The sequence below is a fragment of the Branchiostoma floridae genome, chromosome 18 (assembly GCF_000003815.2).
Source record: "Branchiostoma floridae strain S238N-H82 chromosome 18, Bfl_VNyyK, whole genome shotgun sequence".
Lineage (NCBI taxonomy): Eukaryota > Metazoa > Chordata > Leptocardii > Amphioxiformes > Branchiostomatidae > Branchiostoma > Branchiostoma floridae.
Window position 1 is genome coordinate 12,416,908 of NC_049996.1, and position 16,069 is coordinate 12,432,976.

Sequence of the window (16,069 nt, forward strand, 5' to 3'; positions counted from 1 at the left end):
TGAATGGTTCATATTTGATTGGAGTAATATATATATTTTACCCCTATACTTATCAATGAACTAACCGCCAAAACATCCGGTGGATTTATCTACGCATGCGCTCTTAATTGGTCATCCTGATTTCAGAAGACTGGACGACAGTGAAAGTTTTGGCTCGAGAAATGGTCCAATTTTGAGGTAAGTCTGGCCTATTTCTCCTCAGACTGAGTCAGGTTTCCCTTTAAAGACATCCAAGTTCTTAAGAAATTGTGTAGGTTCAAGAAAAAGTGGCAATTTTTTGTGGAAAACGTGAAATTTGTGTGAAGGAATTTTTGACCCTAGGGTTTTCCGTCTGGACAGTCTGCCTTAGGGTACGGTACTAAGATCTGAGAGAAGACGGGAGAGTGGTCAGACAGCTACGTAGGAACTCAAGAAAAGGTTTAAGAAACTCCTCAGCTTCTTAAGGTTCAAATTTCCTTCATCCGGGAAAGGTTTATGTAACTTATCTTTTCTTGGTTTTGTTGTTGTTGTTGTTGTTGTTGTCCTCGTTTAACGTCTATTATTTCGCTAGACGTGGCCTCTTGGTGCTGAGTAACACATGGTTTGCATTTGAGTTGCATTGTTTTGCTAGATTTTCTTGGCAAGATCCATGTGTTGACCCTTGTTGACAGAGGATTTTTTTTTGTAAAAAAAAAAAAAAAAAAAAAAAAAAAAATGAAAACCTTAGTGTAGTATCATCTTCTAAAGACGTATGCTTAACCTTAACAAGGAAGGTTGTGTTACAGACTATTGTCATTGCTATAACGTAACAATGATTTACTGGGGAAAAATACAGGAAACAGTTCTTGGAGATCTCACGTATGACAGGAAGTAGTGATATTTTCACAACAGTCACTAATTGGAAGGAAGTGATGTTTTGTAATTGATCAGTCGATACTGTTTCAAGTCATTTATGATTTAAATGAGGAAGTTAATGTGCTTTTGCTCAACAGAGAACTGCCGTTGAGTGTAATTCATGGTAGCCTGGGTAGCCTTAGGGAAGCGAGTGTATGGAGCCCCGGTAGAAATCGGATGGTACCCAGGCTAAATTTATGGGGTTTGGAGTATTTACTAGTACATGTACTAGGGATTTTCTTAATAAAGTCTCCAAGCCTCATACTAGCTTGGAGTTAGATATGCAGTTAGATTTGAAAGGATATTCTATGTTGTAGATGTGTACTGTAGCCAGTTTCTGCTGTGTGCTTGCAACAATGCAAGCCTGGTCACATACATGTCATAATAGAGCTTGCCAATTCTGTCGGCAAAGATTGTGATTTGGGTCTTTGTCAACAGAGATTGCGATCAAGTCTCTGCCAGTGTAATCACAGTGATTCTTTACTTGTAAAGATCTCAATTTTTCCTGTGCATGTAAATGTTCAGGACATTTCAACTTCAATTCATGTCTGTTAAGATCAATGAATCAAATCAAAACTCAGGGTAAAAAATCTCAATATAACTGGGTTACCACCTTAACACATTTCTAGTATCCCAATTATGAATATGATCTCTGTTGATGAAGGCAGCTGAATCAGATCACAATGTCTACTCTGACTTAGTTACATGTACTATATCATTCTGGTTAGGTAGCATCTTACATAACATCATGCCTCAAGCTAAATTTGAGCATGCAAGACTACGCCTTTTAGCTGGAATAGTGACAAATTTCTTTCATACTGTCATAGAGTTTTGTTGCAAAGCCCTAGCCAAGTATTTGTGCCTGTTTACACTTGTAGCTGTTTTGTAGAGAGAAGATATGACTTTGTAAAACTAAAAAGGTCATTATAAACCATAGCTTAGTCAGACTCATAGCATATTTTATTTTCCCATTGATTGTTTGGGACCCTAGGTGAATTAGCCTTCTTAAATATGTCATTTTTGAAAATCTATGAAAATACATTTTTGTCAGTTTCATCAACTTTCATGTCACATAGACAATATAGACAATATGTCTGTCCCATTCGACAATTTTCCGTCCTTGGGCAGAGAGACAGAACCTGAAGACAGCCCTGTTGTGCAGTGACCTTCAATAAACCTGTGCGATCCACTGTTTACAAAAACAACAGCTAGCTGTTGGTACTACAGTATTCTTGTAAAAAAAGACACACTTATGACAAAGCCTTATGGTAGGGCGATACCTGGGATTGGTTTAGGGAAGAAGGGAAGGGGAGTATTACTAACATCAGTGATGGCTGGGGCTATAATATCTTGAAAAACTGAATATTTCACGAAATTATGAGATCTTTAATTTCTTGCTTTCGAAAGGCTGTCAATGTCAGCCATCTTAGACAGTATAGTGTATACAAAGATGTGCCCTTTTCCACACTGACAGGTTAATGAATGATCGTGTACATCAGTTCTAAAATATTAATGTCGGGAACTGACTGACTCGGGTGGTCCCAATCGCAAGGTCATTGGGGAAGATACCAGTAACATGAACACTTTGTTTTTCTTTCCATGCAAGGAATACACAGAATTTCCTGACAAATCCTTAGTCTTCTCTCCATAGCATTTTATTGGTAAAGATATAGAGAATCATGTTTGATCATCATCAAATTCTTCTTGAAATTTCTGAAATCTATACATGTGTAAGTGGTTGCTGCATCATGGATTGAGCTTTAGCTTTACTGTAATGTGACAGCTACATTTATACACTACAGTATTTCAATTTTTTCAGGTAGAAACCAAAACAGACAGACAGTGAAACAATATACGTGTAACTCATGCTAATGTTGGATCTATGCCTAAATCCTGCCTTATGTTTTCTTAATCTGTATATAACTCAGGTCAGCATCAAAGGATTCATGTCATAACACAAATACTTGTCCAAGCTTCTGTCAATAAACTATAAAGAGAAAGTGTTGACACAAGAGAGTGGATAAATTATAGTACTACTAGTACTAGTAGTTCACAGCTATCTTCAGCTTTAGATTTTCCATCCCACTCATTGTTTTGGAGCCCACATGGTTGTATCCGTAGTAAAATCTGCCATTTTTAAGCTTAAGAAAATACTTTTTCATCAATTTCAACATCATTAAGTTTAGATTTTTTGAACGGATGGGGTGAAATTTTTGTCCATCCCAACAAAAACTTTAAGAACAGAGCTCTGGGTCCTGGAGACAGATCTATGGTAGTACTTATACTATATAGTACTCTGTGATGATCAATTGTTCATGAAAATCTTTCAGCTAAATTCTTTCACATACAGATTAGCATAAGCTTAAGATGATAAGCAAGTGTTACTCAACTGTTAAAGTGTTAATCATGGTTTTACCATAATCCTACAATAGATGGGCTGTGATCCATTGTAACCTCTGTCTTGTGTATTTCAGATAAAGGTGCTTCTTGATTCATCCAAAACCATTATGTAGTGTCTTTTGGTCATGTCAGGCAACTGTTGTTATAGTGTAGTCACCTGAAAGAAAATCTACTTACCCAAAGAGGTCAAGCAAGCTTTGCTTTAGCCAGGATACCAGACCCCAGTCCGATCTAAAAAACATGATAGATAGTTTTGAGATCGGGCCGAGGTCTGGTATCCAAGCTAGTTTTATTTTGAACCCTGTAACAAAACAAAACAGGTAAAATTCAAAGAAGTATTTGAAGTATGAAGTATAGATATTTTTCTCCCATATTATATCATCAATGCCAAGTCAAATGTTTTCATATGCTGTACTTTGAACTTCTGGAGTCGTGTGAGAATGTCTGTACTGTAGCCATATGCAAACATAGGTGTGGTCCTAGTGTACATGTAAATGAAAAGGCAAGGGTGGACCCTGGCTGTAATCAAATAAACCTGACGTTGGGAGGCATTAATGTGCTTTTACTGCATCCACTCTGGTAGGGATATATTTCAGCTTTGTTGTTTCTCATAATATTGATATTTGTGTAACTGTAGCAAGATTGATATATATACTCATTGTGTATATGTATAAAAGGCGCTGCTGACACTTCTTTGCTCTCTCTAAGTCTAACAGTACGCTTTTAACTTCATCCTGCTAAGGAAGCCATTCGATTCCAGCTTTCTCTATAACTGGGTTAGGCAGCAGGGAGAATGTTAAAGTGGTCATTTTCATTGCCATACTAGAACTAGTAAGTTGGCTTTGGTTTAGTTTTACCTGAGGTTTTTGCACTTGTTCCAAAGAAAGTAAAATACAGATTAGTTATCATAATAGTCTTGAACTGTAAGGACAATATAATAATTTTTTTTTTCCTGCATTCATACCTTTTTTTACAAAATATTGGGATTCGTAAAATCGGTTCCGAGAATCCTTTGGGACGTTTTGAGTCATCTGTTTAAAAATCCCCTCCTGATTATCAGATAGACATAACAATACCAGGAGTCTGTATTGTCTACAGATTTGATAAACGTTTCCAGCATCTAACCTGTACATGACCCCATATCTTTGTTTATCAAACCCCTAGCTGCTGCGTATGTGCTTCCGGTAACAGGTGCCAAACGTCAATTGTTATATACTGGTCCAAGTACTGTAATTCACTTTATGTTCACGGTAGCAAAATTTCGCGGTGTGAGAAAAAATTAAGTGTTAACGGCACTCTATGTTCGCGGTGGCGGCGGTTCACCAAAAGAAAGTCGGCCTGTTTCGGCCGTGATTTGATGACAGCGCACGGAACGCAACAGGGCCAATGACCCCTGATATGTCGCAATCACATTTGCCGCATAGGCTGACGGGATACCCACGCCAAACACAAGCGACGCGGGCGCCATTTTGAAATATTTTCGGCGTGAAAGACGGCGCTAAGTTTTAAACTTTCAGCGTAATTTGTGGACACAAATTGTACACAAATTGTACACAAGGAGGTGAAGAGTTTATCTCTCCGATATTTACAGTAGTTCCAACTCAGAATTATGAAACGAACGTCTTTTTTTCGGCATGTAAGCGGAGTTTTGTTTGCCACGTTTCTAGTCGTAAAAATTTCCCCGCTATTATTGTTGTGAATCTTAGTTGCTGTAATTCCATAGCCATTACTTGTATTTGTAAAGACCGGTACTACTCAGTTTTATTTTTTGTTCTGTTTTTAACTTGTAGAAATCTAGTTAAACTATGATAATGTACTAAGTAGATTGTTATCGCAGCCATGTCACGGCGTGTACGTAAGTTTTGTTAGTAAACAAAGCCGATATGTTTCTTTTTCCTCCGGTCGCCGGTGGCACATTTCTATACAATAATGACTCCCTGTATCGTATATGTGTTGAATCAACTTTTATTTTTACAACATACTGGTATTTCAGTAAATTCGCTGGTTTATTTGTACTCATCACCTGAAATTCCGCGACTTTGTTGAAAATTCCTTTGTCTAACGCTTGGCTTGGGTACCGCCATTTTGTAACATTTTTTTTATGTATCGCTAGCTGTAGTTGTACAAATATACGAGTCATTTTTTGTACTAGTACTAGTACTTTCAGTGATGATCCTGTAGTAATTCCTTGCTTGAATAGCACTGTAGTAGTTTTTTAGTTTGTAAATGTACACATGCTGCCTGCTAGCGGCGATGTAAACAAAATAGCGGTTTATGTTATCGTAACGTAAACATGAACATAAGTAAAAGAAATGACACAATTTTGTGCTTGTAGAATAAATGTTTTATTTCTTGAGGAGAATTTGTGTTTGAGTTGTTATTGTGGCGATCGTTGCGTGTTGAAAGTGTGTTGTGTGAATGGATAAGACATTCGTAACGTACTAGTAAGTACTAGTTCTAAGTACTTGGATGGTAGCGGAGAAGGGGGAGGGGGGCGAAAGACGAATGATTTTTTAACGGCAATGATAACTTCGCGGCACAGACGTCACCGTGAAAACCGTGAACATAAAGTTACCGTTAATAAAACAGGAATTACAGTATCTTCCATGTGTGTTGTTTATTGTTACGTAGAAGACTTAAAGGTAAGAATTCCTTCGTTCTAAAAAGATATGTCTCTTTGTATGTAGTTGTACAGTTTTATTTGGGTCCACGGATGTCACAAATATGTATTTACTTTTTACTGTCGAATGTGTGTCGTGAGGTTGTAAGTACAAGGTTTCTTTATTCAGGTTGTAACAATGTACAAGGTTTGATCTATCCAAAGGTCCAGTTTCTTAGAATGATTACATATAAATCAAAGTTGTCACCAGGCTTGTGAAAAATGAACACATTTGAAATTCCTGGCATCCAATATGGATCTATTCTATGGAATCAACCTACTAGTAATGGCCTTATCTACAGCCCCCCTCCCCATTTTTGTCTCTACTCTGAGTCATATCACTACCAGGAAGATTAGAAAGGAAACAGCTTCTGTGGAATGGTAGCATGATCTCTCCTAATCTCAGTAGGTCAATGCAGAGCAGAACATGTACAGGAAAGACTGGGCTGGTTGTTGGGAGAGGGGAAAAGGGCACAGGAAACTCACATGTATAACCTGCCAGCTGCCCATATTTGAACAGAAAACAGTTGGAGAACATAAGCTTGTTGAGGTCATATGTCCTGTAGGGGGGATTGTGTAATTGTTTTTCTTCAATCCAGCAATTATAGACTAAGTGTGTGTGAAAATTGAATGCTGGATATTGCAGTGGCCTCCAATGTTTTAGATTGGACTGTGTAATTACAGCTACTGGTGAGTCATAAATACAGTATTTGTAAATACTGATAAAGCTCTTATTTTTCCCAAGTTGGCTGTGCAGAGCATCATATATGTTATCTTGTCTATAAAAGATACAACATGTCCTTGAGGGTACCCAGACTTAATAACAAATGTGTAACCTCTGACTATAATGATGTATAATCATGTATTCCAGGTACATATTAAGTATTAACCTTGTACAAGTCTCAATGACAGTTCCATACTTTGACAATGTATATAAATGGTACCAGGTGTACACAAGCAGGATGTGGCAAGGTCAGTAATGAGTATCTGTCAGTCATGTAAGGATTTACTGTACATTCTGTATTCATGATGTGCTGTGAAGTCAGCAGCTTTTCTTACTAAGTTACATGTATTGAGGTAAGTTAGGAGGCGAAAATATTACAGTCTGGAACAGTGCTTGGTTATACTGTATTCACTAAAGCTGTTGTTTTTGTTTCCTGCTCCAGGTGAGCCATGGGTTACGATGTGAACAGGTTTGAAGGAAACGTAGATGAGGAGTTACTCTGTCCCATCTGTGGAGGTGTGTTGGAAGAGCCGGTGCAGGCGCCGCAATGTGAACATGCCTTCTGTACAGCATGCATACAGGTCAGTCATGTACATGTGTGTTAAACATCCCATCTGTATGGCATACATATTTTGTGAGTGTTTAACATGCCTTCTGTACAGCATGCATACAGGTCAGTCTTGCTAAAGAATCCTTTCACCTTTTGTTGAAACCCAGGAGTGGCTGTCGAGACAGCACACGTGTCCCGTAGACCGTCAGACGATCACGCCGTCGCAGCTGAAACCCGTCCCCCGCATCCTCCGCAACCTGCTCTCCAGACTCTACATCAAATGTGACAATGCCAACTTTGGCTGCTCACAGGTAAAACTGTTTGTTATGTTTATTTGTTTTGTCTGTAATAGCTTTTTACCCAGACCTTGTTATGTTGCCATTTACTGTATATCAATCATGAGTTTCAACTTGAAGCTCATTTTTGTTTGCATCTTAAAAGAAATCAGAAACAACAAGGAAACCTGAAGCCCAATGTGCAAGTATGAAAGAGGAAATAACACAACAACATGGGCCATTTGATTCTGCACTTTTAGGTCCTATGAGCTTGACTGTTAAACTCTTCAATAACAGCTCATGTATAAAGTAAAATGTCTTCTAGAAGCATGCGTAGTCCAGTGCTTAACACCCCTGCCTCTGGACCGTGAGATTTGGAGTTTGAATCCCGACTGTTGTCACTCACAAGACATGCACTCTACTGGAAATGGTTGCAGTCCTAAGGAAAGGTAGTTAAGCCTTGGTCCACTACAGTAACTGTTCATTGTGCTTGTGGAATAAAGCAAGGGGAATTTTCCCAGTACAATGAACGTGTATATACTGTACATAGCATCTGTCTTCTCTGTCACAAGCAGTGGAAGATTAGATCTTCAGTGAGTTAAAGATCACTTTTACTTTGTTACTGTACCCAATGTCCCAGATGTTTACTGTTGTAATGTTCATTTCAGGTTATAAAACTAGACCAGCTTGCATCCCACCTGGATGAGTGTGAACACAACCCGAAGAGACCAGTGTCCTGTGAGCAGGGCTGTGGGTACGTTCTAGCCAAACGTAATAGCTTAGTAAACATTGTCTGTGCTCAAAATACTTTTTTCATCCAAGTTGCTCAGGTGGCAACCTAAGTCAAAAGCCAGGTTGCCCCATTTCCAAGTTATTGCTTTCTTCAAATGAGCTACATATCCATTATCTTTCCTTACATGTAACTACTTATATTTCTTACCAAGAAATAAAATTGATACAAAAGCTTATGCATATAGGTGAGGGAAAAGCTCACTGCGCTAGCTGGGTTTAAGATTAAGTATTGCGCCAAGCAAAATGTATTTGTGTGCAAGTGGGTTTTTCGAACAATGCATTGTTAGATCTGCCTAAAGGAAAGTGCTGCATTCTCACCTTTATGAAAATGTAGTTCAAAATCTTTTTGTTGTTGTTGGATCACATCTATCCTCTATACCTCTCCCCAGCCTTGTTATTCCAAAAGACGAGTTGAAGGACCACAATTGCGTGCGGGAGCTGCGAACGGTCGTGTCCCAGCAGCAAGTCAAACTCAGTGAATTCCAGAGTGAGCTGGCGGAGCAGAAGCGGATGATCCAGGACCAGAAGAGGGAGATCCAGATGCTGAAGGAGTACATGCGGGCCATCCGCGCCTCCAACCAGCCCCTCACCAGGGCTATCGAGGACCAGATGGAGTCTGACGAGGTGGGTGCAGTACCGCCTCTTGTTGGTAGGAGGTGCTTGAGCCAGGAGGTGAAGAACTGCACTACTGTACCTAACCACTTTGTTACTTTGTTTCCTTCCTGTCCTAGTGGTGTCCTCTGTCTGGTGTTTGTTTTCAAGCAAATCAGTATTTAATCCCACAATTCCTGAAGTAAAAACATGGTAAAACTCGAAAACAAGATGGCCCCTGCATGATGTCAAATCCAACATGGCAGAGCCCATTGATGCTGACAAAAACAGTACAGGTTTTGCTATTGCACACCTGTAATTGGATAGAGGACAGTTAAATCCATGATAAAGGATATCACTAAGACAAGGACTATTTCACGGATCCCTTGGCATGCTGGGAAAATTGAGAATTCTGGGTATCAGGGCAATCCAAATCATTACCATGACAACATAGATGAACTGGACACTGTACACATGCATGTTGTCATGGCAATGTTGTTTTCCCCCATGGATCCATGAAAATGTGTTTTGTGAATAGATAGATGCTCCTGATAGTCTCCTTTTCTAGTAGCTACCTCATTCTGCCATCTCTTTCATACCTTTGACCTGGCATGAAGAACTACAATGAATCAGTACAATTGTGGATTGTGATATTTGAGGTACAAATCTATTTTTACCTTGTATATACTGTTGTAATGTTTGTAAATTGTATGTATGTAGCTTACTCAGTGCCTCTACATGTATGAAATGCAGTGCCAAGTCTGAGATCTAGAGATCCACCTTGATATAAGAAGAGAGAAATGACTGAATAAAGGAAGGTCTGTTGCAATATCATGCTTTATTGCAAGCAACAGTGTAGGATTGAGCATTTTGAACACGACATGTTCCACAAACGAAGCGTGTTGTTTCCAGGTGTTACGATGGGTGCGGTCGCTGCAGACGGCCCGTGTGACACGGTGGGGAGGAATGATCTCTACACCCGATGCTGTGCTACAAGCTGTGATAAAAAGATCCCTCCTGGACAGGTGAGTGCAACTTCTGATAAAACATTGATTAAATCAAATTTGGAGAAAGTTGCAGCTCTTTACTCTACCAGCAGTCCTCGCTTTATAACTGTATTATAAAATTTTTATGTTCGATGAAGATTTGCATGCATAATGGTCTAAGGAATACTGACCCTTGTGTTTTGAATCACATATGTTATCCATAGTCTTCAACCTGCTATCACTAAAACCAGTACAAAGTGCCATATATAAGGCTTACTCAAAAGAGTTTCAAGATACAATCATTGGTTGGTCTGCATTGAAATGACCTATTTAAGGCTTGCACATAAAAATGATTCAGTGCAAGCTGGTTAATTTATTTTGTATTGTATATCAGTACAGTATTCTTAGCCATGATAACTGATCAAGCTCTAACATTTTAAGGTGCTTCGATAACTAGATCCCATGTAAATTTCATTCTATATTGTGCATGTCTTTAAAGATAGAGCAGTAAGCATCATTTCACCATTGTAACTACACAGTATTACAAGCTGTATGATACTTTCCAGTTCTTCAAAACATTGTAACCAATAACAAGTCCCATTTCCAGTGGTTGTCCTGCTGGGATCGTTGACGTCCTCATGGAGAATGCTCACGAACGGAACTGGCCTCGCGGGCTGAGCACGCTGGAGACGCGGCAGATGAACCGCCGATGTTATGAGAACTACGTGACCAAACGGATCCCGGGGAAGCAGGCGGTGGTCGTCATGGCGTGCGAGAACCAGCACATGGGGCCGGACATGGTCCTGGAGCCCGGACTCGTCATGATATTTGCTCATGGAATAGAGTAAGGCATTCTATCTGTTAGTAGATATAATATATATATACATGGATGTTAAATCACTAGCAGCACTATCATCTTTGTGAAAGTTAACATCAAAAGTTAGAGATTTTTTGAAGAAGATTTTATAGAAAAAAAGCTGTTGCTTTGTCTCCTACAAAGGATTTAAAGGAAGAAAGCAAAGTCAAAAAGAAGTTGAATAATGACACAAGGAAATATGCAAGATTGTGCATATGCTTTAGAGAGGAAATTTTCTCATTGGTGAAATTGATGAGACACACGTTATTGGTTACATCTACAAGAAGTTCCTTTAAAAACGAAATTTGGGGGAGTGACTTTGCAAGCTGTGTAAAAGATGTATAAGATATTGAGGGAAGAACATTCCGGTAGTAGATATAGGTTGTGCACAAAAGATTATTGCAACAGCTTGTCTCTGCACATGGACATTGTGCCTTTGTCAAAAAGCACCACAATACAGGGTCTGAAAACTTCAAAGAAACAGCCAAAAATAACATGTACAGTATGTGTGATATATAGCAAGGCATGAATATGTGGTCAAAGATATATGATATTATACAATGTAGGATTCTGATATATAAAATAGAGTGCTTTGTGTGTAGATGTGGGTAGTGTGCATTGTCACCAACCAATCTTGAGAACAGTATGATAGCTTTATGCCTGCAGTGTTCTAGACAGCAATGTAAGGTACATGCAGTTAATCTTTGCAGTGTCTATGGTAGTTTATTTCATTTGAATGTCATATGTAATCTTGAGATATGTACATAGAAGAACTGAGAGAGTTGTTAACTCTTGCACCAGCCAGTTGATAACAGCTATGCAAACCTCTGCTGCAAGATACTTTTTAGTTTTACACTGCAGTATTTCGTAGTAGTAGCCTTATTTTTGCTCTGTATGCAATTTACATGCTTTATTTGCTGTATGGTTCTACCATGAATTGAATTCTTCACATTTTAAGCTCTTTGTATTTCAAACTGCAGTTCACCCTGTTGTAGCTAGAGCCTTTTTGCTGCAGCTTCTTGTTGATGTGTTTCACATTTTCCTTGTTGTTTCTGCATGCATACCAATGTTTTACTTTTGTTGTTGCTACAGCGTTACTGATTACTAAAGTGGTGCGGCATGGAAAGAAGGGATAAAGGTTGGTTAATTACAGATTTTATTGCAGCTTTGGATGCGAAGCTTTTCTAAGCTTATGACTAAGATGCTAACTTGCCACGTTTGGGAACATATAAGATTTATGTTAGTTTGCTGGCATTGCATGGCCTGTAATAGTTCTTTTTGCACATTTGTATAGTGAAGAAATATACAAAGCATGACTTAATTTACTATGGTGCTACAAATACACAAAGTCAAGACTTGAAAACATTGGAGATGACTTTTGGAGTAGAACTTAGGAGGCAAAGGCATTCAGGGTATCTTGATTTCACAGTTGAAATATCTGTAGTGTTGCAATGCAAGACAGACCACATGTTTGAGTTTGCAGTGAAAACTCACCACAAAAACCATGAAGATATAACCACTGCAAACACTTAACAATTTATAGCATTTTAAGTAGAGCTCTGTCAAACACTTTGATGTAAAACTGGAAATGTCCATAGATATAACTTTTGAAATATTATGATAGTTGTTGAAATCTTGGTATATACAGTATGCAAAGCTATGGTTAGTCAAAATACATTCTAGTTGTGCATATAATAATGAATGACTATAGTTATAACATGTATTGTAAGTGCACTAACACAAGTCTTTCCTTTATTTCAGTTCATGACATCTTGGTTTGGATTATATATATGGAGTATTATTATTATTAGGTATTTTCATATGGAACACAGTGGGGACATATATATATTAACTTAGTGTGGAGAGAAAGTAGGCGATCTTGTGTGTGCCAAAATTATGATATATATGTATTGTTATTTACCTCTATTTAAACAAAAAGAATGGGTTAGATAAGAATATTCTTTGTTTGTTTTCCTTTTTTTGTTTTGCAACTGTTTTGAATGGATAGACTTTGTTGTCAATTTTCCTTGCATTAGATTATAATATACTTAGGTTGATAGACCATGGAGGTACTGAGAAAAGGGTACTTTATTTGAACAATTTCATATTAGATGTGACCAGAAATGCCCTTATATCTTATACTTCACATTTGAAGTTTACATTACAAAATCATCATCATACCAGATGACGGACGGAGACCAAGTCTTCTTCACACTTGTAAATGCATGAAAAGAACTTGGATATGGAAGGAAACGTGACAATACATTACGTCAACTATGAATTTCCTTCAAAGGGCACGTCAGGTTCAATTTTTGCCAACCTGTTGCAATACTATATGTGAGTTGCTATAACTCTCCCATTGCTTCTTTAGTATACATACCACTTTGCAAAATAAGTTACCCACCCTATGGTGCCAGCCAATAGATACGGAGATGTGTCACTTGTATATTACTTTGTTACATGGTTCATAGAAATTTGTCTGTTTGCTACATATGAATTATTTTTCTCTACAATTTTTTTTTCAACTTTCAAAATCTTAAAGTCATGCAATTAAGCATTCTCAAAAACATAATTTTTAAATGGCCTCCATATGTTTATCAGTGACAATAGCTTCAAATATATCTTCTTGAAGAAAATTGGTAATATATCCATATATGTGTGTGTATATATATACAGTTATTCATATGGGTGTGTGTGTGCATATTTTTCTACCACTATCATAATACTACATGTACCCTGAGTATGCAGAGGTTTGCAGGAGATGCAGACTTTGGTGCCAATTTTGAGTTTCAGCATTCTACGCAATCCTAACTTGCACTAGAACAAAACTGCACAATTTATAAACCATCTTGTGCACGTACCAAGCTTACAGACAAAGTTGACTGACTCGGATGCCTCCACCCCGTTAATATTCAACAAATGGCATCCATAGTATGTGCCATCGGGCATTTCCTATGCATGTTTCTTAATAGTCATTGACAGAAACTTGTGAAAAACATACCATTCATACAACATGATATGTCTACATTCTACACTTCTGATGTTGGTACATTACTATACATTAGTTTATTGTGTACTTCTGGCACAGCCTTTCTTTCCACTAGTTAAGTATGTGTATGCTTTCTGACTAATCAACTGTATGTAGAGTGATTTGCAGTTTGAGTTTTTTGTAATATACATGCCTCTTTGGTGTCCGGTACATCATAGGTTTCAGTTTGGTCTGTATTAGGTATAAGTTATGTACTACGGAAAGATCGTTCTTCTATCACTCCTGGAGCAGGCTCTACTAAATTATATATGTGACGGCCAGCCTAGTTAGTTATTTGGTCAGAGGGCTTCTTTGCTGGAAAAAAATTGAAAAGAGAATTTCCAACAAAACTTTCTTTTTTGAAGTAGGTAAAACTGAACATTATACCCCGGGAAGAAAGAGCCAAACAATAACTTTAAGATCGCTGTACATAAGAAGTGGTGAAGTAGATATGCATGTTTTAAAAGAGATCATGGTACAAAAGTTTTTTTTCTAAAATCACCATTATGAAACAATGTTTACCTGATAGGCTTTCTTGTTTGACAGAAAAAAGGGTGTGTATGTGTGTGTGTCCCCCTCTCTTTCACATCCCCATCCCAACTTCAAAATGGAATAGCCTTGGAGGAGAAGTTTGTATATGAATGCCATTGCATGCATTCCTATGAAAAATGTAATTGTAAATGAGCCTTTACTAAACATATGCATTACAACATTGTACTTAGATACATCCAAAGAGCACATTTAGATTACTAATAATATCTCTTGTAGAGCTATATGTGGCCTACTTTTACATTTTTTCCTGTGTCCTGGTTTACTTGGCAAAACTATAGCATCAAGAGCAGAGCGGTGTAGTTAAGAAAAATGTGAAAATCTCTATCACATAACATCTGCTTGGATCTTTTATGAAGGTTGTTGATATAACGTTGATATTACTGTTGTTTTGTTTCATTATGCTGATAGTATCATTAAAAGGTTTAGTTTCATTATTTTCTTACATGAGAATGCTTTCTGGCACTACCAGTGCCAGATAGCTTTATATATGTATGTGTTGCTATTATGGTACTATGATGAATAAAATGTATACAAGAAAAGGTTGCAAACAGTTTTTGCATCTTTGAAAAATGGATAACCGTAGAGGTGTGGGAAATGGGACATCGGAAAAGACTGAAATGGTGAAATTGGGTGAATTTCATTTAATGATGTGAACCCAAGGGCAGTGTAGTCGGTACAATCCGGGTAGTAGTTCGCTCCTATGTTCGCACCTGCTACCCGTCTGGAGACCTGCACATTCAAACCTTTAGGTGGTGACTCCAGTTAATGAGCAAATTAAGGAAAGGGTTCTAGAGCACTCATTCAAGGACAACAGGCCCTCCCGCAAGTGGATGGAGGGCGTTTCGGGTGTTTGAACGAGCGCTTGAACCCATTCCTTGATTCGATGTAGGGACAAATCAGCGCCCTCGTCCAAAATTTGGACGATTCCAGACGTTAACATTGGCAAGGTTCCAAGAAGCGACTGTATATAGTGCATAATAAATGTATATAGTGTATAATGAACGCCTGAGCAAACTACTTTCCAGATGGCACCCATGGTGTCAGATGCCTGGTTGAATTTTGATGCATATGGCTATTCTAAATTTCTATTGATGGAAAAAAGGGTTGCTTCACTTTGAAAAACAGTATTTTCGACGTTTTTGAGGGCTTCTAAAAACTGTCTGGCTATTGCGTGCAGTAAAAAGATTGATATGATGTTGGAAAAAGAAAAAATTTTATCGTCACGGACAGGATTCGAACCTGTGCGGGCAGAGCCCATTGGATTTCGAGTCCAACGCCTTAACCACTCGGCCACCGTGACAACGGCGTGGTTGGGGGTGTCTCCATAGGACAAGAAACGAACAGTGCAATTTCGCCTCTCTACAGCACAAATACGCAGAGATTGTAGTTCGCTTCTGTATCTAAGGGGTCTTGAGATGTAGCCATACTGAAAACCCTAGATAGGTTGAAAAATGACTTGCGCGTTGGTTCGTTTTAGTCGTATGACGCAATCCACCGGAAGTAGTGGATCAAAAGCGCCGCTTAGTAACCAATGCTAGTACTGCAAGTAATCACCTGTCTTACCTGTAAATGTCTGCTTCTTTGTTAATTTCATACGAAAAAGCAAAACTGGTTAACATAAAGCTACTTCAAAAGTGTTGATAGAATTGTTAGGGGTTGGCCTTTGAATTCTGTATTCTTCAAGGGAGTTTATTTTATTTTATTTGGAGGAATGAATGAAATCGAGAAAGACTTAAACCCGTCAAGGAATGGAATGAACCGTTTCTTCTTGTTGTTTTGCTCC

At 38.2% G+C, this 16,069-nt stretch overlaps 1 protein-coding gene and 1 non-coding gene across 3 annotated transcripts; one reads left to right on the forward strand and one right to left on the reverse strand.

The window, feature by feature from the left end:
* The first annotated feature begins 69 nt into the window (after positions 1-69).
* On the forward strand, positions 70-14,825 carry LOC118405251 (E3 ubiquitin-protein ligase NRDP1-like). 2 transcript variants are annotated; one of them, XM_035804647.1, is made up of 9 exons: positions 70-177; positions 7,099-7,237; positions 7,374-7,517; positions 8,150-8,235; positions 8,663-8,945; positions 9,777-9,889; positions 10,458-10,694; positions 11,799-11,844; positions 12,468-14,825. In XM_035804647.1, the coding sequence occupies exons 2-8, from the start codon at positions 7,106-7,108 to the stop codon at positions 11,812-11,814; spliced, it is 1,011 nt and encodes a 336-aa protein (XP_035660540.1). In that variant the 5' UTR covers positions 70-177; positions 7,099-7,105; the 3' UTR covers positions 11,815-11,844; positions 12,468-14,825. The 2 variants fall into 2 exon arrangements, with proteins under 2 accessions (XP_035660540.1, XP_035660541.1); XM_035804648.1 differs by having other exon boundaries at positions 8,663-8,897.
* Positions 14,826-15,504: 679 nt separating this feature from the next.
* On the reverse strand, positions 15,505-15,586 carry Trnas-cga. Its single transcript has one exon. It is a non-coding gene; the product is annotated as a tRNA-Ser (tRNA).
* Between the last annotated feature and the right edge of the window lie 483 nt (positions 15,587-16,069).

Bases quoted from the DNA above. Each gene is read 5' to 3' on its own strand.
- LOC118405251 (XM_035804647.1), top strand. From the start codon at position 7,106: ATGGGTTACGATGTGAACAGGTTTGAAGGAAACGTAGATGAGGAGTTA. The intron at 8,946-9,776 runs GTGAAGAACTGC...TGTTGTTTCCAG, and splicing joins GGAGGTGCTTGAGCCAGGAG to GTGTTACGATGGGTGCGGTC. The intron at 9,890-10,457 runs GTGAGTGCAACT...TCCCATTTCCAG, and splicing joins AAAAGATCCCTCCTGGACAG to TGGTTGTCCTGCTGGGATCG.